The sequence below is a fragment of the Bos grunniens genome, chromosome 13 (genome assembly GCF_055505025.1).
Source record: "Bos grunniens cultivar Pamir isolate PY7600 chromosome 13, Bosgru_T2T1.0, whole genome shotgun sequence".
In the NCBI taxonomy this organism is placed as follows: Eukaryota; Metazoa; Chordata; class Mammalia; order Artiodactyla; family Bovidae; genus Bos; species Bos grunniens.
This window is the reverse complement of record NC_141177.1, coordinates 6,331,198-6,356,766: the sequence shown is the minus strand read 5'-3', so window position 1 is coordinate 6,356,766 and position 25,569 is coordinate 6,331,198. Positions and strand designations below refer to the sequence as shown.

General features: G+C 46.2%; 1 protein-coding gene and 1 long non-coding RNA gene across 6 annotated transcripts in view; one reads left to right on the top strand and one right to left on the bottom strand.

Moving 5' to 3' along the window:
• ARFGEF2 (ARF guanine nucleotide exchange factor 2) overlaps window positions 1-25,569 on the top strand; it is an 83,726-nt gene that overhangs the window by 12,508 nt on the left and 45,649 nt on the right. For 3 of the 5 annotated variants that reach the window (XM_086331486.1, XM_086331488.1, XM_086331489.1), the window contains exons 2-12: window positions 902-932; window positions 2,037-2,160; window positions 9,660-9,806; window positions 10,771-10,950; window positions 11,307-11,538; window positions 17,161-17,229; window positions 19,046-19,197; window positions 21,425-21,555; window positions 22,735-22,969; window positions 24,086-24,185; window positions 24,901-25,040. In XM_086331486.1, coding sequence (XP_086187612.1) covers window positions 902-932; window positions 2,037-2,160; window positions 9,660-9,806; window positions 10,771-10,950; window positions 11,307-11,538; window positions 17,161-17,229; window positions 19,046-19,197; window positions 21,425-21,555; window positions 22,735-22,969; window positions 24,086-24,185; window positions 24,901-25,040 — 1,541 coding nt within the window. The remainder of the gene's footprint in view (window positions 1-901; window positions 933-2,036; window positions 2,161-9,659; window positions 9,807-10,770; window positions 10,951-11,306; window positions 11,539-17,160; window positions 17,230-19,045; window positions 19,198-21,424; window positions 21,556-22,734; window positions 22,970-24,085; window positions 24,186-24,900; window positions 25,041-25,569) is intronic. The other 2 variants (XM_086331487.1, XM_086331490.1) reach the window with 2 other exon arrangements.
• LOC147360048 (uncharacterized) lies at window positions 19,050-24,352 on the bottom strand. Its single transcript, XR_015138928.1, has 2 exons — window positions 24,225-24,352; window positions 19,050-19,243 (listed from the first exon to the last, which is right to left on the bottom strand). It is a non-coding gene; the product is annotated as an uncharacterized LOC147360048 (long non-coding RNA).

The following is a 25,569-nucleotide window of genomic DNA, read 5'->3' as shown; positions in this document are numbered from 1 at the left end:
GCTGACCCAGTGTGTCACAGGCCTTATGGTCCCTGAGCGAGATGTTTGATATTAGTCATCCGGATGTTTCTCTTCTGCTTTCTTACGTGTGTAGAAAGAGGACGTTGAAAGATTGGCTCGAAGGGTTAAAATTGCCACTTCTTGTAAAGTTCAGTTACTCGGTTTTCCCTTCCTAAAAGTCAGTCTAGAATGTAGTTGTCCAGGGAGAGGCAATTTGTTACTCCCAGCACTGTGTTCTAGGGTTGCTAGGATAACTAATGCGTCTAGACCACTGGCTCACAAGAGATTGTATAAAGAAGGCTGGCCTTTTGGAGGTTATCTGAATACATGGAATTCAGGTGGAACAGCTTCACTGGCCTGCTTTGATAATACCATGAGCCTGCCAAGCACACCACGTAGGAATGCATTCGACCAAGTGGATGTGGGGGAAACCAGCGTGTTTAGATAGGATGTTCTTGTTTCAGTGGCGCAAAATCGTGTCCTCCTAGAAATAAGACTCTCTCTTTGAGATCGTGATTGCTGATTGTTGACACTATATCCATAACCATAACCGTGTAGTTGATGTACCCTCCATGGTAAAGGTTCATAAATTAATTTTAACTCATAAAAATTATGTATATATATTATAAAATTATATATATAAATCATAATTATACACAGGAGAAATGTCCTTAATGCTGCTGAACTGTACACTTAAAAATAGTTAATGTGGTAAATTTTGTGTGAGCATATTTACCACAATTTTTGTAAATGCTAAAGCAAAAGTATATACACTTACCATAGAAAATGTGGGAAAGATCATCATCGCCCTACTCGGACAGCTTTCAGTATTTTGTTCTGTTTGTTTTCTTTTATATACACATTACCTGCTCCTAACACGCCTCTCCTTCTTCCCCACCAGATGAAATTAAAGCAGAAATAGAGAAGCAGAGGTGAGCCCGGGCGCCTTCTCCGTGCTGATGTGCAGTGTGACGGGAACTGGCGGGGCCCGCGGGAGCGCCTTCCTCTGCGTGTTTTCTCCTGTTCCTGGTCCCGGGTGGAGGATGGGGCACACACTGTCCCAGCACAGTGCTGGGCACACGGCAGGACTCTGTATCTGTCTGTACTGATGCCAAGTTAACAGACTGCTGGCTAACAGCTGCGCATTTGGAGGAGAGGGTGTGTGCATGTGGGTGCTAAGTTGCATCTGACTCTTTGCAACTCCAAGGACTGTAGCCCACCAGGCTCCTCCATCCATGGGATTCTCCAGGCAAGAATACTGCAGTGGGTTGCCATACCCTCCTCCAGGGGATCTTCCCAACCCAAGGATTGAGCCCCAGTCTCCTGCATTGCGGGCAGATTCTTTACCACTGAGCCCCCTGGGAAGCCCCCACGGAAGGCTCACCAGCATTAACTTGACCTTCCTTACCCTCTCCTCTGGGGCTTCTCCTGTGGCTCAGCAGTAAAGAATCCACCTGCCAATGCAGGAGATGCAGGTTTGATCCCTGGGTCGAGAAGATTGCCTGGAGGAGGGCATGGCAACCCACTCCAGTATTCCTGCCTGGAAAATCCCATGGACAGAGAAGCCTGGAAGGCTACAGTCCTTGGGATCCCAAGAGTTGGACCCGACTTAGCAACTCAGCACCAGCAACCACCTTCCCTTGACAGAGGAGGCAGAGCCCTGGCTCTTCATGCTTCCTCAGGCAGGAGGACAGCATGTGCTGTTGCGGGACGGCCCCTCATCCTCAGAGTATTGAGGCCAGAGTCCCCCCTTCAGAAATGCAGCTCTGACGTGGCATCCGGGATCCGCGCCAGGCTGCTGACGAGACAGCTTGTCATCAGAGACCTTGTTCTCTGTGTGTGGCGCCTTGGTGTGTTTTTCCCCTAATGCGTGTCTTTAAACTCCTCCCTGTCTAGCCCCCCAGATGCGGTTTGCAGGCACTTTTAATTAAACTATTGCAAGTGGGAGCGGAACTTACAGTGGTGGGGGAGAGTAGCAAAAGCAAGCTTTTTTTTTTTCGTTTCCCCTCTCCGGCCCTCTCCTGCTTTTCTCCTAGGCTCGGTGCTGCCGCTCCGCCCAAGGCAAACTTTGTAGAAGCTGACAAGTACTTCCTTCCGTTCGAGCTAGCTTGCCAGTCCAGGTCCCCCCGGGTGGTCAGCACGTCCCTCGACTGCTTGCAGGTACTGCGTTTCAGCTTGGTGGCATGCAGGGTGTTCTCACGGGCTGCGGGTGGTCCTTTACACCAGGAGCCCCCAGCCTCCAGGCCACGGGCTGGCCCTCCTGTCAGATCAGCAGCGACAGGAGACTAGAAGCAAAGTGCGCAGTAGACGTAACGCACGCGCAGCGTCTGAAACCGCCCTCCCCACACCCCAGCTCATGGAAGAACTGTCCTCTGTGAAACCGGTCCCTGCTGCCAAAAAGGGTGGGGACCACTGCCACAGGAGCTGTGCTCATGACCCTGCTACTCAGAACGCTCTGAGTTGGTGGACAGAGGAGCTCTTCACCACATTCTTTATATTACTGTCAGGGAGAGAAGACAGAATTAGCAAGTCCTGAAGCGTTGTTCCTGGATGAACTCCAGGACTAGGTTCCTGCAAGCCTCTCCAGTCACCTGTTCATCAGTTGGTGAACATACAACCTTACTCTTTGTGGGTTTCTTTGTGCATGCTTGCGCGCTCAGTTATGTTCCACTCTTTGTGACCTCATGGACTGTAGCCCTCCAGGCTCCTCTGCCCATGGAATTTCCCAGGCAGGAATACTGGAGTGGGTTGCCATTTCCTCCTCCAGGGGATCTTCCTGACCCAAGGACTGAACCTGCATCTCTTGGGTCTCCTGCATTGGCAGGTGGATTCTTTACCATTCAGCCCTCAGGGAAGCTCATGTTTCTGTTTAAAGATACCTTATTTACAGCAGCCTGCATTGTTGATTCATTGACCTTGAGCTCATGATCAGCAGCACTCTGATACATGCCTGAACAAAGCTGATCACACATCCTTTCTCTTTAGGGCACATTCCTGCCTTCTTGTTCTTAGCCACACTAAGATAGCACTCAGCTCTGTGGACACGGGCCATTTTAAATGGTGAAATAACCAACAAAAAGAACAAGAATGTGAACACCATGGCACTAAATAGATCACAGAAAAGTCACCGCTTACGGTATGAGAGCTGAAACAAGACGGCAGAGCAACTCCTTGTTTGACTTCAGTTGGGAACTTGACCATCAAGTGATTCAAATTTTTCTCTGCACTGTGGGTGTCCACAAATGACCATATTAGTCTACCAAGTATTGATTTGGGACTTACATTTTAGTAAATGGGAGCATTCACAAGTGCAAATCTATGAATAATGAGATTGACTGTATTTAGAGCCACAAGTAGCCTTGTTATAAATTCCTTTTCACTGGTGAAGAAGCAGCCACGCAGAAGTTAGGGTGCCTTGTCCAGTGATGTTCAGGTAGTGAGGAACAGAAACAGCGCTACAGCTCGGGCTTCTTAATTTTGGGTCCAGCATTCTTGAATTTTTCCTGAGGTCTACTCCTGAAGCTTTGGTTTCCCCAAGAAACATTTGTTTTTAACTCCAGTGGGAACCTACAGCAGTGAAAAGAGCTAGGAAAATTTTTTCAAAATATAGTGGAGAGATACACAGTTTACCAGTACTTTCTAGAACAGGAATAGGGAATAGGTTCTGTATTGTGATTGCTTAGAAGCTGTGTTGAAAAATTATCTGGAGCCTCATCTGGATTTCTTGAGAAAGTGCCACAGTTGATTGATTCTGTCTGCTGAGACCCAGGACTGCCAAGTGGCGGTGGGCATGCCACACTTTTGGCATCTCTAGTCTAATATTTACTCTATTAATCTCTCTTCTTTGCTATAGCTATTCTTAAAAATTGATGACAGTTTCTTCACAGAAACAGCTCTTCCAAATGAAAAGCCATTTCTCATTTAGTATAATTCTGTACTGTGTGAAGTGTGTCATCAGCCAAGAATTTTCAAATGCCAGGCTCAAATCCTACTTCTAGCCTAAAATATTTGTTGCTGTGAACATTTTCTGAGGAAAGTTTGGCTTAAGTTTAATTTTCATTGTTTTGTCCTCATGTTAAGGTTTAGTTTGGTAGCTGGTGCCGATAGTCTCCATTATTGATGTGCTAAACAGCAGCTAACATCTTCAGCCCTCAGCCTGTGCTGGGCCCTGTGCTAAGAGCTTTATCCCCCCAACATTGTGTTTAATCTTCCCAACAACTGTCTGAACTTCTTACTCTCATCCTCATTTTTGAACTAATTAAACTGAGGCTTAGAGAATAAAGTGTCCAGCCCTGCCAAGTTCCCCCAGGCAGGCGGTGATGGGATTGGGTGGGTGTCTAGGACTTGTTTACTCCAAGCCTGTGTTTTTAATCAGGGGTCCTTAAACTATCAGTTTAGTCAGTTCAATTGCTCAGTCGTGCCCGACTCTTTGCAACCCCATGGACTGCAGCAGCCAGGCCTCCCTGTCCATCACCAACTTGCGGAGTTTACTCAAACTCATGTCCATTGAGGTGGTGATGCCATCCAACCATCTCATCCTCCGTCGTCCCCTTCTCTTCCTGCCTTCAATCTTTCCCGGCATCAGGGTCTTTTCCAATGAGTCAGCTCTTTGCATCAGGTGGCCAAAGTATTGGAGTTTCAGCTTCAGCATGAGTCTTTCCAATGAATACTCAGGACTGATCTCCTTTAGGATGGACTGGCTGGATCTCCTTGAAGTCCAAGGGACTCTCAAGAGTCTTCTCCAACACCACAGTTCAAAAGCATCAGTTCTTCGGCGCTCATCTTTCTTTAAAGTCCAATCTCACATCAGTACATGGCTACCGGAAAAACCATAGCCTTGACTAGACGGACCTTTGTTGGCAAAGTAATGTCTCTGCTTTTTAGTATGCTGTCTAGGTTGGCCATAGCTTTTCTTCCAAGGAGTAAGCGTCTTTTAATTTCATGGCTGCGGTCACCATCTGCAGTGATTTTGGAGCCCCAAAAGATAAAGTCTGTCACGGTTTCCATTGTTTCCTCATCTATTTGCCATGAAGTGATGGGACCAGATGCCATGATCTTAGTTTTCTGAATGTTGAGTTTTAAGCCAACTTTTTCACTCACCTCTTTTCACTTTCATCAAGAGGCTCTTTAGTTCTTCTCTTTCTGCCATAAGGGTGGTATCATCTGCTATCTGAGGTTATTGATATTTCTCCCGGCAATCTTGATTCCAGCTTGTGCTTCATCCAGCCCAGAGTTTCTCATGATATACTCTGCATATAAGTTAAATAAGCAGGGTGACAATATACAGCCTTGACATACTCCTTTCCCGATTTAGAACCAGTCTGTGCAAATCTGGCCTGTAGCCTGCTTTGGTGAATAAAGTTTTATTGGAACGTAGCTGCCTTAGTCTGTTTAGACTGATGTAGCAGAATAATACAGACAGGAGATGTTTGTTTCCCACAGGTTTCTGGAGGCTGGGGAGCCCGTGATCAGGTGCCCTGGTTGAGTTCCTGGTGAGCCCTCTTCCTGGTTTGTAGATGGCCAGGTTGTCACTGTGTCCTCAGGTGGCAGACAGAGCAAGCCAGGAGTCTGGTCTCTCCTTCTTTTTAACGTTTATTTGGCTGCACTGGGTCTTAGTTTCAGCACGCAGGGTCTTGGTTGTGTCATGTAGGATCTTTGGTTGCAGCGCACAGGCTCTCTAGTTGTGGCGCAAGGCTCCAGAGTGTGGGCTCAGTAGTTGTGACATGCAAGCTAAGTTGCTCCACAGCATGTGGGATCTTAGTATCCCGACCACAGATCAAACCTGTGTCCCCTGCATCGCAAGGCAAAATCTTCACCTCTGGACCATCAGGGAAGTCCCTGGTCTCTTCTCATGGGGCATTAATCCCATCGTGAGGACCCCACTCTCATGGCCTCGTCCAGATGTAATCACCTCCACAAGACCCTCCCTCTTACTACCATCACATGGAGAGTTAGGACTTCAGTTGGGGAAACACAAGCATTCAGTTCAGGGCATAACAACAGCTGGGCCCTTTCGTTGGCTGCTTTCCATCTACTACAGCTGAGTTGAAGAGTTGGAACAGAGACCACATGACCTGCAAACCTGACTGTTTAGCAGATGGTCCTCTACAGAAACAGGCTGCTGACCTCCACTCTTCACTGTTAGCCTGTACTTCTGGCCTCTTTAATTATACATAGGCTGTGTTTTCCTAGAAATGGTCTTTTTTCTGAAACAGTGTACGTGTGAGTATGATTTCTGGTGGAAACACTGACGTCCAGCTTTGCTTCAGCAACTTGAGTTACAGAACCTGTCTTAATGCTTTTGGCATATGGTTAGCTCTCTCTTAGATTGGAAGTTCTCTGTGATGTAGTAGGTACACCAGGATTTCTTTGCTTAGTATGCAAAATGGGTTGTCCTTTTCACGGCATTAAAAAGTGGCTGGGCGCTCCCTGGATACTGGGTGGGACGATCACTTCCTCTTGGGGCTTGTCCTTGCACAGCCTGTTCAGCTGGCTTTTCCCGGTGTGGCGAGGTGACTTCTGCCTTGCAAGTGGAGGGCCAGTGTCCAGGAGGAAAGGTTGGTTGGGTCAGGGTTGAGGCCAGCTATGGGTGCATCTGTATTGTGCCCTGGACGTTTTAAGGCATCCCTTTTTCAGCCTGGAAAGTTGAGTGGGTAGCAGAGATGCTTCGGGTTTGGTTTGCTACAAGTACAGAGCTCAGCGTTCCCTTTCCCCACAGGGAGAAGCCTTCCCTTGTTCTCGCTTCTCCCAAGTGATAAAGATCCTTTCCTTCAGCATCTGGTCTCTGCACGCTACCCTAAGGCCAGGACCTGGGGGGAGAGAACTAGTTCCGTCTTGTCTAAACTAGTGAGTGATCTCCAAGTTTTTCTGGGCATAGACCAACCACAGAAATTATTTTTGAGAATATTCTCTCACACTATTTCTTCAAGTATAAGATTATATACATGTGCTACTGCTATCACATTACATATATTATAAACCATACAAAAGTAGACCTTTAAAAGAGTAAGATAAAAAGTAGATAGAAATAGAGTTCTAATATTTTCTTTCTACATAAAGCTGTGGGAAACCACTGGTTTAAGCTACCTGGTTCATGCCACAAACATTATCTTTTAGCTTTTATTTCTAAAAGACTTTGTATGTTTTAATGCTCATTTTAAAATCAATGTATAATAATATAAGTTGTACATAGCTACATTCTCTGTTAGAAATTTCTTTTAGAACTATACAGATATGGCTGAAGTCCCTTAGACCACTAGCCCCAGACCCAGTTGCCTGTTTCGATGTTTTAATTCTCTCTTTTTTTTTTTTTTAAACATAAATGGTACCATTTATGATACCCTTTTCCTGTAGAGGACTGCATGCTAAGTATTTAGGCTTTTTGCAGGTCACATAGTCTCCGTTCCAACTCTTCGACTCAGCCATAGTAGCTGGAAATTCCATCATAAAGCATTTATACTTGTACAGATATTTCTATGGCTTGCTTTTTATGACGTTGGTTTTAATGTCTGTTAAAACATCCCATGCAAGTAGAGGGCACTCCTGATAAATGATACGCTACCATTTTATTTACTCCTCCTCCTGTTGAGACTTCTTGGGTGGCTCATCCGCCTGCTAGTGGCGAAGACACAGCAGATATGGGTTCAGTCCCTGGATCAAGAAGACCCCCTGGAGAGGGAGATGGCAACCCACTCCAGTTTTCTTGCCAGGGAAATCCCATCGACAGAGCGGCCTGGCAGGTTACAGTCCATAGGGTCACAAATGAGTCAGATATGACTTAGCAGCTTAACAACAACAACTGCAGCACTGCCCTCACAGGAAGCCAGCCTGTGGAGCAGTGATGAGAGGGGATGAGACAGTGGGCATCTGGACTTGTTCTTCAGAAACACACTGGAGGGGCCTCCCTGGCAGCCAGTGGTTACGACCCTGCACTCCACAGCACGGGGTGCAGGTTGGCTCCCTGGTCGGGAGCGTGAGATCCCACCGGGCTAACGGAGCCAGAAATAGATAAAAACCAGAACCACACTGGAGCATCTCCCCGCCTCCGACTGGAGCCCCCTGGGCCTGATCTGGAGCCCCGCTGTGTGCAGGCCTCTCCTGCCCGCCGGTCCAGCAGTGTCATGGTTCTGCTCTCAGCCTCTCTCTCAACCAGTTTTTCTTCCTGTGTGTTGGACGGTGGTGCTTTGGAGGCTAATAATGAGGAAAAGCTATTGAGAAGTGGCGTGAGGCCTCGGCGGGGGGCGTGTCTGCGTGTCGCAGGGGCCGTGGCCCTGTGATCGCCTCTGGAGCTGTGTCACTCTGGGCAGGCAGATCAAGAACGTAACACGCCAGAAACCAAAAGGATAAAGAACAGAGCAGCATCTGTCAGAGTCTTTACTAAGTCTCTGGAAGCAGAGGGTGCCTTAGAGTTCACAGACCCCAGAGGCCCTATCGCAGATGAGTGGTTCTTTTTATTCGGTCAGCCGTCAGGACAACCTGGATGACTTGGAGAAAAACATTGTTTCCTGGGCTCCACCCAGCCAGCCTGGTCGAGCACGTCTGCGTTGAGGTCCAGGAGTCTTTTTCTGTCACAGGCTCCCTCTTGGACTCTGAATATCAGCCCGGCTTTGAAACCATCCTGACCTTTGAGTTCCCTTCCAGCTCTCAGATTGTCCCTGACGAAATCCAGGTCAGGAGGGAGGTGGCCCGTGTCCAAACTGATCAGTCACCTGACCCCGAGGGCACAGCCCGGACAGCCTCTTGTCTCTTCAGTGGCACGGGTGACGTGCAGTTTGATAGCGTTGGTGCAGAATTCAGTGAGGGTTTTTACTTTAATTTTTGGAATGAAAAATGCATGGGCATGAGTCACCATTCAGAAAGAATGAAAGCCTGAGCCACAGTATGTCTTAGTCCTGCTCCTGCTCACAGCTGCTTAGTTCTCCTTGAGCTCAAGCAAAACTTGTTATCATTAGTTTTTAATGTATCTTGCCTTTTGCGGTGTTGGGGTGGGGGTAGGGGTTTTAACAGCTTGAGATATAGTTCAGATGCATGTAGTTCACCCGTCTGAGGTGTACAATTCCGTGACTTTCGTATATTGACAGAGTTGTGCAGCCATCACCACAGTCTAATTAGAGACCATCTTTATCCTCGGAAAGAAGCCTTATTTTTGCAGTCACTCCCTGTTTCCCCGGAATCCCCCAGCTCTAGGCAGTTGCTAACAACTTCTGTCTCCGTTATATATAGTTTTAATTTCTCCTTTTTTTAAAAAAAAAATTTATATGGCTGTGCCAGGTCTTAGCTGCAGCGTATGGGATCTAGTTCCCCAAGCAGGGATCGAACCCAGGCCCCCTGCTGCATTAGGAGCCAAGAGTGTTAGCCCCGGACCACCAGGGAAGTCCCCAACTCCTCCATCTTTCACAGAAGTGGTTGTGCACTGGGGGCCATTCTGCACATGCCTTTTCCCCCAGCCACTCTCAGCGTCATGGGCTTTTCTGCCATCAGGAGTCAGGCCGGATGCTGTGCTTTTGGGGTGACCATGCCCCGCCGCACCCAGGGGGAGCAGAGGGATCTCTGGGAACCGGAAGTTAAAGACCAAGCCTGCCGCCTGCCTCTTAACCGCTATGGATGGCTTCAGCCTTGGCCAGGCAGAAACTCCTCATGTCTGTGCTTTCTGTGTTTAGAAACTCATCGCTTATGGGCACATCACTGGCAACGCCCCCGACAGTGGCGCCCCCGGCAAGCGGTTGATTGACAGGATCGTAGAAACCATTTGCAACTGTTTTCAAGGCCCTCAGACCGATGAAGGCGTTCAGTTACAAATCATTAAGGTATTTCTGTCTGCCTAGTCTGGATTTTAAATGAGAAAACTCGTCCCCTCTGGGAATTTGAATTTCTAATTTACCATGTGTTAGTTGTCTCAGGAGGCACTGAGCTAGAGCAAAAATATGTAAGCATCACGTAGATCTTTTGTGAAGTGTCAGAACTGATTAGCGTGGACCAAGACAGAAGAGCAGAAACAGGTGTGTTTTCAAAGTAAATAGTTCCGCTAATAATCACATAAATTGCTTGTGAATTAGATTGACTTGAAATCCTGTACTCTCTCCCCTTGAATTTCTGGGTTCCCGGACTGCCATTTCTCAGCAGGTCCTGTGTCGATACTTTTATCACCAGTTTGCCCCTGTCCCTTTTTCTCCCTTCCCATCATCCTGTTCCATTTCTGCTGCCAGGAATGGTTTGGCGTGGGATGGTCCCATCTGCTTGTCAGAACCAATCAGGATAGATGTGGTCAACGTTTCAAATCCTAAGTCCTGGACATGTTAGCTTTGTGAGGGATGGCTCTGTGCTAGCTGCACCCTACTTAAAGCTCCCTTGAAAATCCACCAGGGAACTGGGAAGCTGATCTCCGTATCTCACCCCACCCTGCACCTCCATCAAAACATGAATATCTTGTGATCGACGTATGTGAGATCAGGTTGGAGCGTTTTCCCTCCTGAGAGAAGTATCTGGTTTTTTTGGTTTTTTAAAAAGTAAGCTGGTAGAGAGCACACTTCAACACAGCTCGGTTACTTCACATAACTTGGGTTCTATGGAGTTAATAAGTGTGTTTAGACTTTTTTGAATTTGGAGCAGCAGGTGCTTGGCTCTTGGTACTAATCATCCAGTTTAGCTCACAGAGCCATCTTCTTAAACCAAACCAAATAAAAACAAAGGCAAACCTTGTAGAAAAGTTGGGCTTTGAGAGGACGGGCAGTGGGCACTCCCGAAGATGAAGGTTTTGGATTTTTGTTTCAGGCTCTTCTCACCGCGGTCACATCCCCGCACATTGAAATTCACGAGGGCACCATCCTGCAGACGGTCAGGACATGTTACAATATCTATTTGGCCAGCAAAAATCTCATCAATCAAACCACTGCCAAGGCTACCCTCACTCAGATGCTGAACGTCATTTTCACCCGCATGGAAAACCAAGTGGTGAGTGGTCGCAGTTAGCAGCTGCCGTGAGTGGGACACCATCCCAGGCTGTGAAGTCTTTCCTGTGTGGCCTCGGTGCCTGGTGAAGAGTCTTAGCATCTTGTAATTAATTCCTTCTTCCTCTGAGTTCTCTGCAGTCTGTTTTTGTCCTTGCTTTAAAAAGCAGAGAGAGAATCTCGATGGGTTTTGAAATTTGAATTCCAGATTTGCTATGAGTTTGTTGAAGGAATTGATTTCCTTTTTTAAATGCTATCCTTCTGTTTGGATATTCTTTATGCAACAGGCTGGCTTTTTTTCTGTTTCTTATCAAAACGCTGGATCCATTTAGATTGAATCCCTTTTTCGTTGCCTTTCAGTTGCAGGAGGCCAGAGAATTGGAAAAACCGATCCATTCGAAACCACAGTCCCCTGTGATCCAAGCTGCAGCAGGGTCCCCAAAGTTCAATCGTTTGAAGCAGAGCCAGGCACAGAGCAAACCAACAACTCCTGAAAAGACAGATTTAACCAATGGCGAGCATGCCAGAAGTGGTTCTGCGGTGATCACAGAGAACGGACACGCCCCCAGAGAGAGGGGCCCATCGCTCTCAGGTACGGCCCCTGCGCCTCCCCGTCCCCCACTGACCGGGCCGTCTTGCATCCAAGGGGCCGGTGAAGGAGCTGTCTGGTGTCATGACAGGAAACCTCCAGTAGCTCTTCTCTTTCTGGGCCTCCTCCTTGACTTCCCCTTTGATTTTCTCTTATGAAACATAACCCAGGAGGCCAAGTGTCTCAGATCCCGTTGTCAGTTATGAGTGTTTTGGTTGTTGTGGTGGTTTTTTTGGTCAGATGTTGGGGGGTTGTTCCTGGAATATATCTAGCTACTGCTGTTTGATGTCAACTGTAGTGCTGTGGGTTCATGTTGGAGTGCTTGTGTCCCAGAAGGTAATCGTTTGGGTGGTTGAGCATTTAATGTCTGTTTCATCTCCCAGAAGAGGACACGGACATCATCTGTCACATATACACAGGCGCTCTGTGCTCTGCCCACTTACGGGCAGTTAGTCACTATTTATGGACGTCTTTGAAGGGAGCCAGAAGGTGGGTGGGTGGGTTCATAGAGAAATAGGCACACAGACAGCTCTGTCTTCTTCTGAGACCAAGTACATTACTACTTGGTTGTGCTTGCTTTTTTAAATGAAAGATCTTCCGCACCCGATGATAGTCTTGAAGTAAATAAAATATTAGGTGTGAAAGTTTTGAATTGGGTTGTCATATAAGATTATTTTTTAATATTTACCTCTCTTTCACTGTGCAATTTGTGCAAACAGAATTCTAAATTTATATATTTTTCAAGAACTTACCTTATTCTCAAGTGATTTCTGCCAAATAATTTTTCACTCTAGCTGATGGTTCTACAATGAAATATCTGACCCGCCTTCGTAATTGGCCTCATATCTTCTTCTGCCCCATTATTTGCAGTGAGGTCTGTTGGTGGTATGTTGGCTACCAGAGGCATACTTGAGCAGCTTTTGTTCATCTGTAATTTACCAGAGCTCGGCATGGGCAGGAAGAGGCCAGGTGTTGCTGCTGGAACGTTGCTTTGCATCAGCTCACCCAAGGCCAGGACCAGAGAAAAGGCACCACAGGAGCCGCACGTGCCTTGGGTGCGCCCTGTTGGCTGCCCGGTGCCACGTGTCTCGGAAGGTGTTCAGGAAGCCCTGACCCACCTTCTGTACCGGTTTTCATGTTGGCCTTATTAACTCTCAGAGCAAAGAGCAGGCAGGTTTTTACTGGAATCAGACTGTGGCCAGTCAACAAATATTAATATTTAAACACACTGCAGTGACCGTAACTGTGCAGATGGAAGAGCAGGTCTTCCTGAGCCGCATGAAAGCGCTTCCACTGCAGCCCGTTTTCCACCCAGCAGCCAACATGATCTTTTAAAAGCATGGATTAGTTGAGGACCTCCCTCTGCTTAAACCCCTCTGGTAATTTCCCATCCTGTCCCATTCATAGTGGCATCTGTGCCTGCGCCATCTCCACGATGTCCAAGGCCCTGTGTGTCCTGCCTCCGCCCACCTCCCTGTACCCTTCCTTGGCTTCCTTTCCCCTTGTTTGTAATAGGATGTGCAGGTGGTGTTTCTGGTTCTTGAAAATGTGGTGCTTGCTCTTGGTACCTTGGCACCTACTGTCCCTTACCCCGCCTTTGTCTCCAGGTTTCGTTTCTAACTGATCCCCTCTCTGAAGCTCCCCATCACTCTGTCCCATCACCCTTTCTTATTTTCCTCATGGCACTCTTCAAGTCACTGAAGAGTTTGTGTTCACTTGTTCCTGGTCTAAGGCATCGGCTACCCTGTTCACCACAATATTCCCAACACCTGGTTTGGTGCCCAGGACATATAGTCAGTAAATACCTTTTTTCCTGAATGAATGGAGTGTGGGGGGGATTTGATTTCTAGAATATGGTTTTACAGAAACCCAGGAACCTAAAATTCTGCTCTAACACAGAATGCTTTACACTTAGCATATTGCTGTGGATTTTGTTGCCACAAGGTGTAATACACCCCGTGAGGCTTCTCCCAAGATCGTGGGCATCAGAGTGCCTGTAGGAATCAGACCACAAACCTCCAAGTGGTAGATCAAAGTGGAGGTGCACCATCGCCCTTAAGAGGGACAGGCAGGCCTCACTTGTCCAGATGTGGCTCTAAAGAAAGAACGCGTCCTTCAGGAGAACCGGGTGAGGCACCTGGGAGGAAGGGCAGCCTGAGAGGCAGATGGCAGAGGTGCTGGCTGACAGACACAGCGCCCTGGGCTAAAGTCCAGGCTGCCGAGGCCCCCGGGGGCTCCAGTGCCTCTGTGACCAAGATGACGTGTCCAGCTGTCCTCTTGGTTCCCTCCTGTGGACTGGCCGTCGGGGAGGCCCCCCCACCTCCCCGAGGCAGTCACTGTACCAGGCGTGGTCCTTGCTACCTGGGCACTCCACATGCATTGTCCTACTTCACTGCGAACCCTCCCGGGCCTTCCTGAGATAATGTGCCTCCCAGTGGAATCTGTGTGGATGACAGCTCCCCAGCAGACCAGAGGATCTTCCTCCCCTTGGCAGATTTTCATCCCAGGTTGATACTCCGTCAGTCTTATCAGCCCGTTCAAGAAGTGGATCAGAGTGCTCTGTAAATTCACAAAATGAGATCTTTGAGCCTACAACATGCTAGCTTCTGTGAACCTTAGGGCATGGCCAACAGGGTTCCCTGGCGACCTCACCCCATTTGTCCATTCACAGCCCTCCAAAGACCCAACTGTTCTTGTCAGTTTTCTAAAATACAGGTTTATTGAAATTCAGTTCTATAAATTCACCTATTTAAAATGTACAGTTCAGTTCTTTGGAGTATGTTGACACAGTTGAGCAACAATCACCACAATCAGTTTTAGAGCATTTTTATCACACCCAGAAGAAACCCTGTACCCAATAGTCACTTCCCATTTTCTTTTATTTTTAAGATTCTTGCTTTTTAACTCTCAGCATTAGCTTAAGCGTTTACACACGTGTATAGCTAATACGGAATATGGTAGGTACACGGTTACCATTGTGCTCACAGATGTCTTCCCTCGCTCTTTTTGTCTTGCATCCCATTCATTAAGGGAAAAACAGCCCAACAACCTACCAAGCCCGCAGCTCCTCTGATGAAACATATTCATCAGGCTGCTAATTCTTGGGTGTTGATAGTGTACAGGGGGCTTTGGAATGTTTAGTAGAGATTAGACCCTGTCGTCATAATTCTATTAAATCATAGCATCAGAGAATGTTGGAACTAGAAAGGAACTTAGAAATACCTAGACACGTGTTTACCAAATCATGATAGACGAGATGATTTTACATGGCTCATAGGTGAATGGTTTTTATTTTAATAGTTATACATTTGTTCTAACATGCATTAAGAAAGTGTGATCAGTGTTTGAAGCCTTTGTTGTGTGAATATTATTGCTTACAGTGAGTTAAAGATCACTGTTAGATATATATATATTCACACATGTAATATAATAAGTGGTACATGAAATGGCAAAAATTATGAAGATTGTGTGTGCTGTAGCCCCGCGTTCCAGGAAACAAGCTCACTCAGAGAGGACAGTGCAGATAGTGGAGTGCAGTTTATTACATCGGTGGGCCCGAGGCAGAGTCTCCTCTTAGCCAAGGATCCCAACCAGCATTTGTGAAAACTTTATATACCCTAAGTGTATAAGGCTCTCTGAAACTAGTCTGAACAAAGGAAAAAGAAAGCTACAATCATAGTTAACCCATGATTCTTATGCCTTAAGCCTAGGTAGTTAACAGTGGACACTTATCAATAGGTTTGTGGTCATACCCCAATAAGCATAATAGAATGTATGATTCTATTCGGTTACACAGGTAATTAGGGTATTCTTTTAGGCAATGGAGAAGGCAATGGCACCCCACTCCAGTACTCTTGCCTGGAAAATCCCATGGACGGAGGAGCCTGGAGGGCTGCAGTCCATGGGGTCGCTGAGGGTCGGACACGACTGAGCGACTTCACTTTCACTTTTCACTTTCATGCATTGGAAAAGGAAATGGTAACCCACTCCAGTGTTCTTGCCTGGAGAATCCCAGGGATGGGGGAGCCTGGTGAGCTGCCCTCTATGGGGTCGCACAGAGTCGGACACGACTGAAGTGACTTAGCAGTTAGGCGATGGAGAGCCCTGGGGCTCTTCCTTCTGGGGGCCCTGGTTTTCCCTTCTGGGGGCCTGGTTTTCCAGTTGGTATGTCGTTTCCATAGATACTGGGCATATAGCTCAAAGTCCACAGTCCGGCCCAAGACAGAGTCCTGCTTTCAAGATAGAGCCTGTTCTGTTTCCTTCTTCCTAGGTAACACTAATCTAGACTGAACCATCTTATTTAGATGAAGAAACAGGTTTAGAAGATTTTGCCCGTGACTGAGGGCTTTTCTAACCTCCATTCAAGTTCTCTTTGCCCTCTTAGGAGAGCATTTGTTGTTTACTCGCCAAGTTGTATCCGACTCTTTTGCAGCCCTGTGGACTATAGCCCACCAGGCTCCTCTGTCCACAGGATTGCCCAGGAAAGAATACTGGAGTAGACTGCCATTTCCTTCTCCGGGGATCTCCCTGACCCAAGGCTCTAACTCCTGTCTTCTGCATTGAAAACCAGATTTATCAGTCCCATAAGTTTAGCGCTTTCCAGTGTACAGGCTGGTGCACAAGTCTGGGCTCACTGAGATCATTCCTTTGATGTGTATCTCGGCTCTCTGGCTCCAGTCTCCTGTGTGTTCCTATCCTGCGTCCCCTCAGGGTTCACCCACTGGAGGGGGTGGCTGAGGGCTCCAGGACCTTTGTCTCCATCCTGAGCTCCCTCAGGGCCTACCGCAGGGGGTGTCTGGAGTGGTTTGAAGGCTGCAGCATCCTGTGTTTACTGATCTGATGTGTGGGGCGGCATTTTTCTTTCACTTGGGTTAAGTGCCCAATGGAAATGAAAACACTTCCCTGTTGCTTCTCTAGGACTAAAGGCAAAATCGTGGCCTGATTGGAAAATCATTGTTAAAGAAGAATTTGAAGGATTATTTTGATTTTCTTTAACATGATGGCCCTTAATATTTACTTCCAGAAGACTAGTCGAATGCTTGTTTACTGGTTCTCCTAGAACTAGTTTTCTACCAAAACAACTGGTAGCGAGCCTTTTCCACTTAAACAGTTACCGTCTTACAGAATAAGTCCATTTAGAATGTAGTAAGTTCCCAACTATCACGTGAAGAATCTCATGCTAAGGTCTGGTTTACACTGTGGGAAAAAGCAGCAGCCAGAGGCACACTGTTTACCGAGGCTCTGGGTGCACAGGGTGAAGGGGCAAGATGACGCTTCTCCTTTTGTTCTGTCAGAAACCATAGCTGGATAATACCAGCTGCTGCCTGCAGCCCAAGGGTGGTGGAGGGGGCCCTGGGCCGGCAACTGTGACTCAGGAAGGAAGAGTGTCTAAGACTGCGGGGTCTCAGAGTTCCACTGGGGGAAGACTGAGTCATAGCAGATGGCTGCCCCCAGGTTTCCACATTTCCTGGGACGTGGTCAGGTTTGGCTTTGGAGAGGGCCTACTTGCACTCTTGCTTCAGACTGTGACTCTGGAGAACACTGACTTAATCTCCACCTTACTTCATTCTCGTTGGAAATGCCCACGTATGTGCGTTTGTGTTTGTGTATTTGGTGTGTGTGTAGGGACTGAAGACGGAGCCCAGGAGGTGGTGAAGGAGATCTTAGAAGATGTGGTCACGTCTGCAGTTAAAGGTGAGAACCAAGCACCAAGCCTCTCCTCCTCCTTGCTCCTTCACGCGAGTGCCCAGCCAGGTGTGTTAGTGGTAGAGTGCACCACCGCCACCACCTCCTGCACACTCATGGAAACCAAGAAGTCACTTGTGACTCGTGATGGGTTTCATTCTCCCTCGGGTTGGGTTCAGGATGCGCAGTCTGACAGTGTTAGAGTTGGGTGTGCCACTGGAGATGCAGAGGTCCATGCCCTGTACAGCCAGGTTTCCCCAGGAGTGGGCGGGGGGCCCTGAGGCAGTGAAGTTTCCGGGCTAGACATCAATGTGTCCAGGGGACAGTCCCCATGTCAGCAGGTGTCACATGCACAGAGAAGCTCTGTTAGTTTTGTTCGACTTCATTCATAACTACCCCAGCTTTTGGTGTAGTTTCAGTGGAATTAACCTTGGATAGCTCCAAATGACTGTTAGATGATTTTTCCTTTTGTTTTTACTCGAACTCTCAGGTCAGTGGTTATGTGCTGAACACTGAGCTTCGGGGTCAGTAAACCATTAATGGGTTGAGAAGTCAATAAATTAGTGGTTTGTAATCCGTGTTTTTAAATGGGAGACATAAAACAAAAATAGGTACAAACTGAATGTCTTGCATGTAGTAGTGTTAAGCATTGTTCCATGAGACATGTTTCAATGATTTATCTTTGTGCACACATGTATACTGGGTCCTGACTTTTAAAATGTATCTCTTAATGAGTGAGCATCAAGGTCAAAGAGTATTGACCTTTGACCTTTTTACCCACCGCTCAAAACCGTGTCTTTTTGTTAATTTAAGGTACCACCAAGCTATAGTCATAGATTTTATTGTTGGTTTAACTCTTTGTAGAAGTGTCTTTAAAAATAAAGTAATTTGATTTCATACTTTTAGATTTTTCTTTCCTGGGTCCAATATATGAGTATATGAAGTCCTCACATGGTGAACCTTGTCTGTCTTGCTCATACTGTATCTTCCAGCCCCTAGCCTAGAGTTTGGCCCATAGTAGGCACCTGATAAGTATTTGCTGAATATGCTTTAGAAACCATTTTTGAAGATGGTGCTACTGAGTTGTTTGGTGTTCCTTAAATATATTAATATAACGATCCACATGGTAAATTTCTCATAGAGGTCACCTGTTCTGCTAGTCATCAGATATGCTTATTTCATGAAATGATGGAATCCATTTAATTCTTTGTCTTTTCCTTTTCCACATGGCTGCCAGGAAGCTCAGACCTCCTTTTTTTTCCTCGTACTGTGACTAAGGTTTTCTATCATAGCTATCAACCTGTTCATTTACGTGACTCTTGTTCTCTGACCCCTACATTAGTAACCCTTTCTGTGCATTTCTGTTTATCTGCTTCTAATTATCTTCAGAAGTAGGTAGGGGTGGACAGGGCTGCTACATTGCACATTTCTGGAGGTACCATTGACCCAGACTATAGTATAAAGTGACCTGGGAGTGGGGCTGTGGGTAACAGACACATAAAGCCAGAAAGGGAAAAAGGAGTAGCTTGAAGGTTATGTGAATAACTTCTGGGACTTCTCTGGTTAAGACAACGTGCTCCTAATGCAGGAGGTACAGGTTCGATCCCTGGTCAGGGAGCTAAAATCCTACATGCCTGATGGCCAGAAAACCAAAACATAAAACAGACGTAATGTTGCAATGAATTCAATAAAGACTTTAAAAATGGTCCACACACACACACACACAAAAAAAAAACTTAAAAAAACCCAAAAACTTCTTCTTGGTGTCAGGCCATCTTTTAGGGTAAGTATTGACTCGATGATGACTTTTGCATTGTATTTTAAGAAGCAGCACAAAAGCATGGGCTGACGGAGCCCGAGAGGGTCCTGAGTGAACTGGAGTGCCAGGAACGTGCCGCCCCCCCTGCAGCTGATGAAAACTCCCAGACCAACGGGATAGCGGACGACAGGCAGTCCTTGTCATCAGCAGATAACCTGGTGCGTTGGTGATCTTCTAGCAGACTCCTTTCGAGGTTTACTTCTTCTGTAAGATGCAGAGTTATATCTCTGTCAGAAGAAGCCAGTGAAAACCAGCAAGCCCTGTTCAGTTATTTAGTCACACCATCCTGGCCTGATGTTCTGTATGTTCTTGGAACATGCTCGTTAATGCTGGTGGTATGTAATGTTGTTAAACCCTATTTATTCAGAAGTTTTAAAAACTTAACATTTCTTGCCCTTTTTCTTTTCTCTCAAAATGGTATACATTGATTACAGAAAGAATAAGGGAAATACAGAGAAAGAAAAATAAGGAAGTAGAAGTCATCCATAATGTAACCCAGAGATAACATTTGTTAAGGTTTTACTTACACCATAGATTTTTCTCTCCCTCCCATGTTTGAACCACTTAAATGTAATAACATGATATGCATGCTGTTTTGTAACCCGCTTTTTAAATTTAAGGTACATTATGAACATCCTTTCAGGCACCCTTAAGTGTGTGTGCTACATTATTTTTTTAGATAGCTTTGTTGTTCTATTGAAAATGCTATATATAAACATTCAAAACAGGAAGAAATACGATCTGAACTTGCCTCCTGAACTCACTCAGTCTCTGCCTTTTCCCATGTGTCCCAACTGTTCAAATGATCACACACACACACAGGAGCCTTTTTATGTATTTCTTTTTCCTATTCATCACCCTGTTTCATGGAATTTTAGTTATTGATAAACTAGATACCTGTTTATGTACTGTATGTTTATCTACTTTATGCATAAAAATAATAAGATTTTCTCTACAACTATTCCCTACTCCACTCCACCCTGACAGTTGCCCCTGTCTCAGTCTGTTTAGGCTGCATTAATAGAATACTGTATACTGGGTGCCTTATAAACAACAGAAATGTGTTTCTCACAGTTCTGGAGGCGAGGAAGTCCAAGGTCAAGATATTAACAGTTGCAGTGTCTGGTGAGAGCCTGTTTGTTTCCTGGTTCATGGACAGCCATCTTCTTACTCTGTCCTGGCAGAAGGGGCAAGGGAGCTCTCTGAGGCCTGTTTAATAAAGGCAGTAATCCCATCCGTGAAGGCTCCACCTCACTGCCAAAGGCCCCATCTCCAAATTCCATCACATTAGGGATTAGGTTTCAACATAAGAAATTCAGTGAGGGTCTCAGACATCCAGACTATAGCAGTCCCCTTGGGGTTCTGTCATCCCCATTAAGAAGGCGCTAGGGGGATGATCTGGGAGATTGGGATTGGTGTATATACACTGTTGATACATGTATAAAATTAGACAACAGTGAGAACCTGCTGTATAGCACGGTGCTCTGTGGGGACCTAAATGGGGAGGAAATCCAGGAAAGAAGGGATGTATGTATACGTATAGCTGAGCCACTTGGCTATACAGTAGAAGCTAACACAACCCTGTAAAGCAACTATACTCCAATAAAAAAAATTGTTTTTAATGAATGCATGTATATAGGGATGTGTATAAATTCACACACGGTATCTGTGTCACATATTAGACTGCAACTTGCTTTGTTCCCTCAACACTTTTATGGACATCTTTTCACATCAGTAGTACTAATTTTTTAATGGCCATGTGAAATTCTGTCATGGATTACCATAATCTGTTTAACCAGTTCCCTATTAGGTTTTTGGATTATTTCAGTTTAATCACAGGAGACAGTTCTACAGTGAATATCCTTGTAGATAGATCTTTTTCTTTTGTGACCCCATGGACTGTAGCCCGCCAGGCTCCTCTGTCCCTGCGATTTCGCAGACAAGAATACTGGAGTGGATTGCCATTTCCTTCTCCAGGGGATCTTCCTGATCCAAGGATGGAATCCAGATCTCCTGCACTGGCAGGCAGGTTCTTTATTACTGAGTCACCTGCGAATCCCAACAGTATTCTTAGAAATATCTTTTTTACCCAAACTAATAAAATTATCTATATTCGTTTGGGGTTTTTTATGATTTAACCTTTGCTCATTTATCATTTTAAACCACTCACACCCACTTTTTGAAGGACTTGGAAGTTTTAGAATTGCTGTGACAACTCCCCCAGAAGCTCCTGTTTTGACATATTGTTTCCTCCCCCACATCCTTCACCTCCCCCAATGAGTAAATAATTTACATTTTCATGAGATAATTACATTTCTTATTTTTGAAAAGAGTCATCCTTTTGTTTGGACCCTTTGATTTTTCTCATCTTTGTTCTGATCTTAGGAGTCGGATGCTCAAGGACATCCAGTGGCCGCCAGGTTCTCCCACATTCTGCAGAAGGATGCCTTCCTGGTGTTTCGCTCCCTGTGCAAGCTGTCCATGAAACCCCTTGGCGAAGGCCCCCCAGATCCAAAGTGAGCTGACAGCAGTTCTTGGCCGTCTATAATCCTAATGATCCAGGAGGATCTTAGGGGCTCCAAGAAACCCCACTGCCTTGTCCCCTGGTTGGTGTAAATGCAGGAATTTACAGGACTGTTTTACAATGATTTCAGGCTCATGAAGGTCCCACAGTCCTCTCATCATAGATTATGTGCCCACGAACCAAGATTATTGGGCCCAATTTTTCTTTCCTTGGTTTATATACTAAAAAACAATCGTTCAGTTGAATATTCACCCTCTTTCTCCTGACTGATGAATTTAATCATCTGAAGGTCAGAGTCCCCCACCTGGATGCATAGAGAACCTCAGTTTCTTGCCTTGAATGGAAACTTCTGTTTTCATGGGTACAGATTTATGCCCCAGATTCAACCCAGAGAAGCCAGACCTTTAGAGTGAAGGATATACCACAAGGAAGATGGTGCTGTGGGGTGTCAAAGCAGAAGTTTTGGAGCCATGGGGAGCTGCTGGCTCACATGAGACCAACTTCATGCCCGTAGGAGCTACTGAACCTCATCTGGAAAATGGGAATATGGAAAATCAACTCACAGGATCGTTTACCTGAAATGATAGAATTGACATCCCGAGCACAGGGCCCAGTAGTTCACGATAGTTTATAGTCACTGTTATTGTCGTTATTACTGGTTGCTAATTACAGTCCTCTTCTGTTGAGAATATGATGACCATTAGGGAAAAGACTCAGGAAGGTTTCCCTTTCTTTCCATCCCGTGGGCAGGGATGGGAGCCTGAGGCAGGTAGATGAAGAGCCCTGTTCTCGTTGTCTCTAAACACAGAGCAGGACAGACAGTTCAGTCTCACATGATGGATGTGAAGTAATTGGTTCTGTTAGATTCGTTGCAGAACCAGCTTTCCAGAATCGGTTTGTACTTATTTTGCTCCTGCTGTATTTTCTGCTTTATGAGTGGGAGAAAGAGACAACAGTTGGCAGCTCTTGTTCTCCCAGGGCCTGCGGGTTCTGAGAACCTGCCTCATGCCAGCTGCCCTCCCTCTCTTGACATTTTAGGTGCTGTTGCTGATTCTTGAGTCCCTGGCTTCTCAGAAAATCCTCTCACTGATAGAGGAGTGAGACCTTCTTAAACATCCTTTCTGAAATGTTACCTCTCAGCGCTACCCTTGTTCTCTGTCTCCTCTGCCAGGTCCCACGAGCTGCGTTCCAAGGTGGTCTCCCTGCAGCTCCTCCTGTCCGTGTTGCAGAACGCCGGCCCGGTCTTCAGGACTCATGAGATGTTCATCACCGCGATCAAGCAGTACCTCTGCGTGGCGTTGTCCAAGAACGGCGTCTCCTCAGTGCCTGATGTCTTTGAGCTCTCTCTCGCTATTTTTCTCACTCTTCTTTCAAACTTTAAAATGCATCTGAAGATGCAAATAGAGGTATGGACTCCAGTTGACTGTTTTGGGGTTTGTTTTGAAGTTTGATGACGCTTTTATATGATGTGTTAAATATTGGTGGGAGTTACACAGTCTACGTGCTGGCACCCCTAAGAACTTTTTGAGCAAGAGAATTCCTTTTCATAAAAAGTTACTGCCCCCAAATCTTGTATATGTGTGCTTACTCAGTCGTGTCTGACTCTTCATGACCCCATGGACTGTAGCCCGCCAGGCTCATTTTTCCATGGAATTTTCCAGGCAAGAATACTGGAGTGGGTTGCCATTTTCCTTCTCCAGAGGAACTGCCCAACCCAGTGATCAAACCCACATTTCTTGCATTGACAGGCAGATTCTTTACCACTGCACGACCTGGGAAGCCCCAAATCTTGTATACCTTTCATTTTAACCAAAGGTTTAAATTGTGTAGTCTTTTGTTGGGCTCAGTCCCCCAGACATGTTTGTTTAGCCTATAAATTGTTTGAAATAACTTGAATTAGTATCCAGACTGAGAAGTCAGGGACTTCCCTGGTGATTCAGTGGCTAAGACTCTGAGCTCCCAATGCAGGGGGCCTGGGTTCCATCCCTGGTCAGGGAACTAGATCCCATGTGCCGTAACTAGGAGTTCGAATGCTGCAACGAAAGATCCCAAGTGCCACAACTAAGTAAGACCTGAAGTAGCCAAAGAAATATACATTTTTTTAAAAATCGGGAAATGCGATTTTCCATATAAATCCATATTTCTGATTTCCTCTCAAAACCCCACAACTCCAATTCTGCCTTTCCACGTGGCAATTCTTGGCTTTTTCTCTGGAGCAACTGTGTACTCTGATGGGGCTGTATTCACTGTGGTCCTGCCCTCCTCACTCTCCCACACACACCCAGGCTCCTGTGCTGGGCAGCCACCTGCACACACACACACAGCAGCCACCTAAACACAGACATGCACACACACACACACACACACACACACACACACACACACACACCACCCCCCCCCCCCCCCGGCCTCCCTCCCTGCTTTACTCATAGACTCAGCCTGCTTGTAAAGGCTTCAGGGGTTTTGGGCCCTAATTTAAGCTATTAATTACTGTCCTCCTTTATCTTCTTCTTGTCATATAGGTCTTTTTCAAAGAGATTTTCCTGAACATTTTAGAAACGTCAACAAGCTCTTTCGAGCACAGGTGGATGGTCATTCAGACCCTGACAAGGATCTGCGCAGGTACTTTCTCCCAGAGTGGGGCTCATCCTTTTGACTTACCCAGAAACACTTCTGAGGCTTTCATTCTCCACAGTCCAGATGAAGATCTTGATCCCCTCCTTTTAACGTTGTAATGAAGTGCTGAGGAAATCATTCCCTTAAAGGCTGCTACTCACCTAATGACCAGACTGTTTTGCCCGGGACTTTCTGACTATAGCACGGCAAATCTCATGTCCTGGGAAACCTCCTAATCCTGAAAAACTAGGACACTTGTCACTGTATCTACAAGCTGAACATGGTTTATAAGTCAGAGAGTCCCAGGTATGAGTGTCCTAACTCCTGATTGGGTGCTAAAGTAAATTTGCATTTCCCTTTACACCACCCAATTGTGTGACAATAAACTGAGCATCTATTTGTCATCACAGTAACCTCATCAGAGTTATACGGCTTTAAGAGTTGGATGAGGCAGTTGTTCTCCCTTTTTGACGAGGAAAGTAAGCTGTGAGAGTTTGAGTGAGCAGCCTGAGATTTCAGTGAGTGCCAGGGCAGGCCTGGGAGGAGAGCCTCCTGCATTTCTAGTCCTTCCGTCACACACTTCCTGAGTGAGGCGTGTCCAGCCTGAGTTACTAATTCACTGGGAAAACTTTGTTTGACCAAGGACTCTCGTTTAATAAGGAAACACACGTGTTCTCTGTGTTCACTAAGAATCTCTAACATCCGTGTGTTATTTTCCAAGATGCCCAGTGTGTTGTAGACATTTACGTCAACTACGACTGTGATTTAAATGCTGCTAACATTTTTGAGCGCCTCGTAAACGATTTATCGAAAATCGCTCAGGGAAGAAGTGGACACGAGCTGGGAATGACACCTCTGCAGGTAAAACCACTGAGAACATTTATGTTCACAGTTCATTCATTTCAGTAAACATTTGTCGAGCCACCGTGTGCCAGGCACTGTCCTTGGTGCTGGGGACACAGCAGTGAACAGAACACAGACAGGCACATCCAGGTGCACAATTGCTGTGGTCCTGACACTTAAAAGCAGGCAGTGAAGAAGCCAGCTGCAGGAAGAATAAAGCAGGGACGCTAGAGAAGGGGTGTTGGAGGTGAGGGTGGGGCCGTCAGGGTCATCTCCCTCAGAAAGTGAGACTTGAGCTGAGACCTGTAGGAAGCGTGTTCACTCTGTCACCTTTTCTTAGATCGTGTGAACACAGGATCCCAGGCTAGAGTAAAGGCAAAGGAGATTGCTTCTTACTAGATTCCCTCCCTACAAAGACGATAGGGTTCTTAACCTGAGGTCTCTGAAGAAATTGGTTGCAAGGTCTGTGAGCCACCTGTAATTACACGTAGAGTTTTGGTGTATGGGGGCATTTTTCTTCAACAAAGGTCTAAAGTTGTCATTAGAT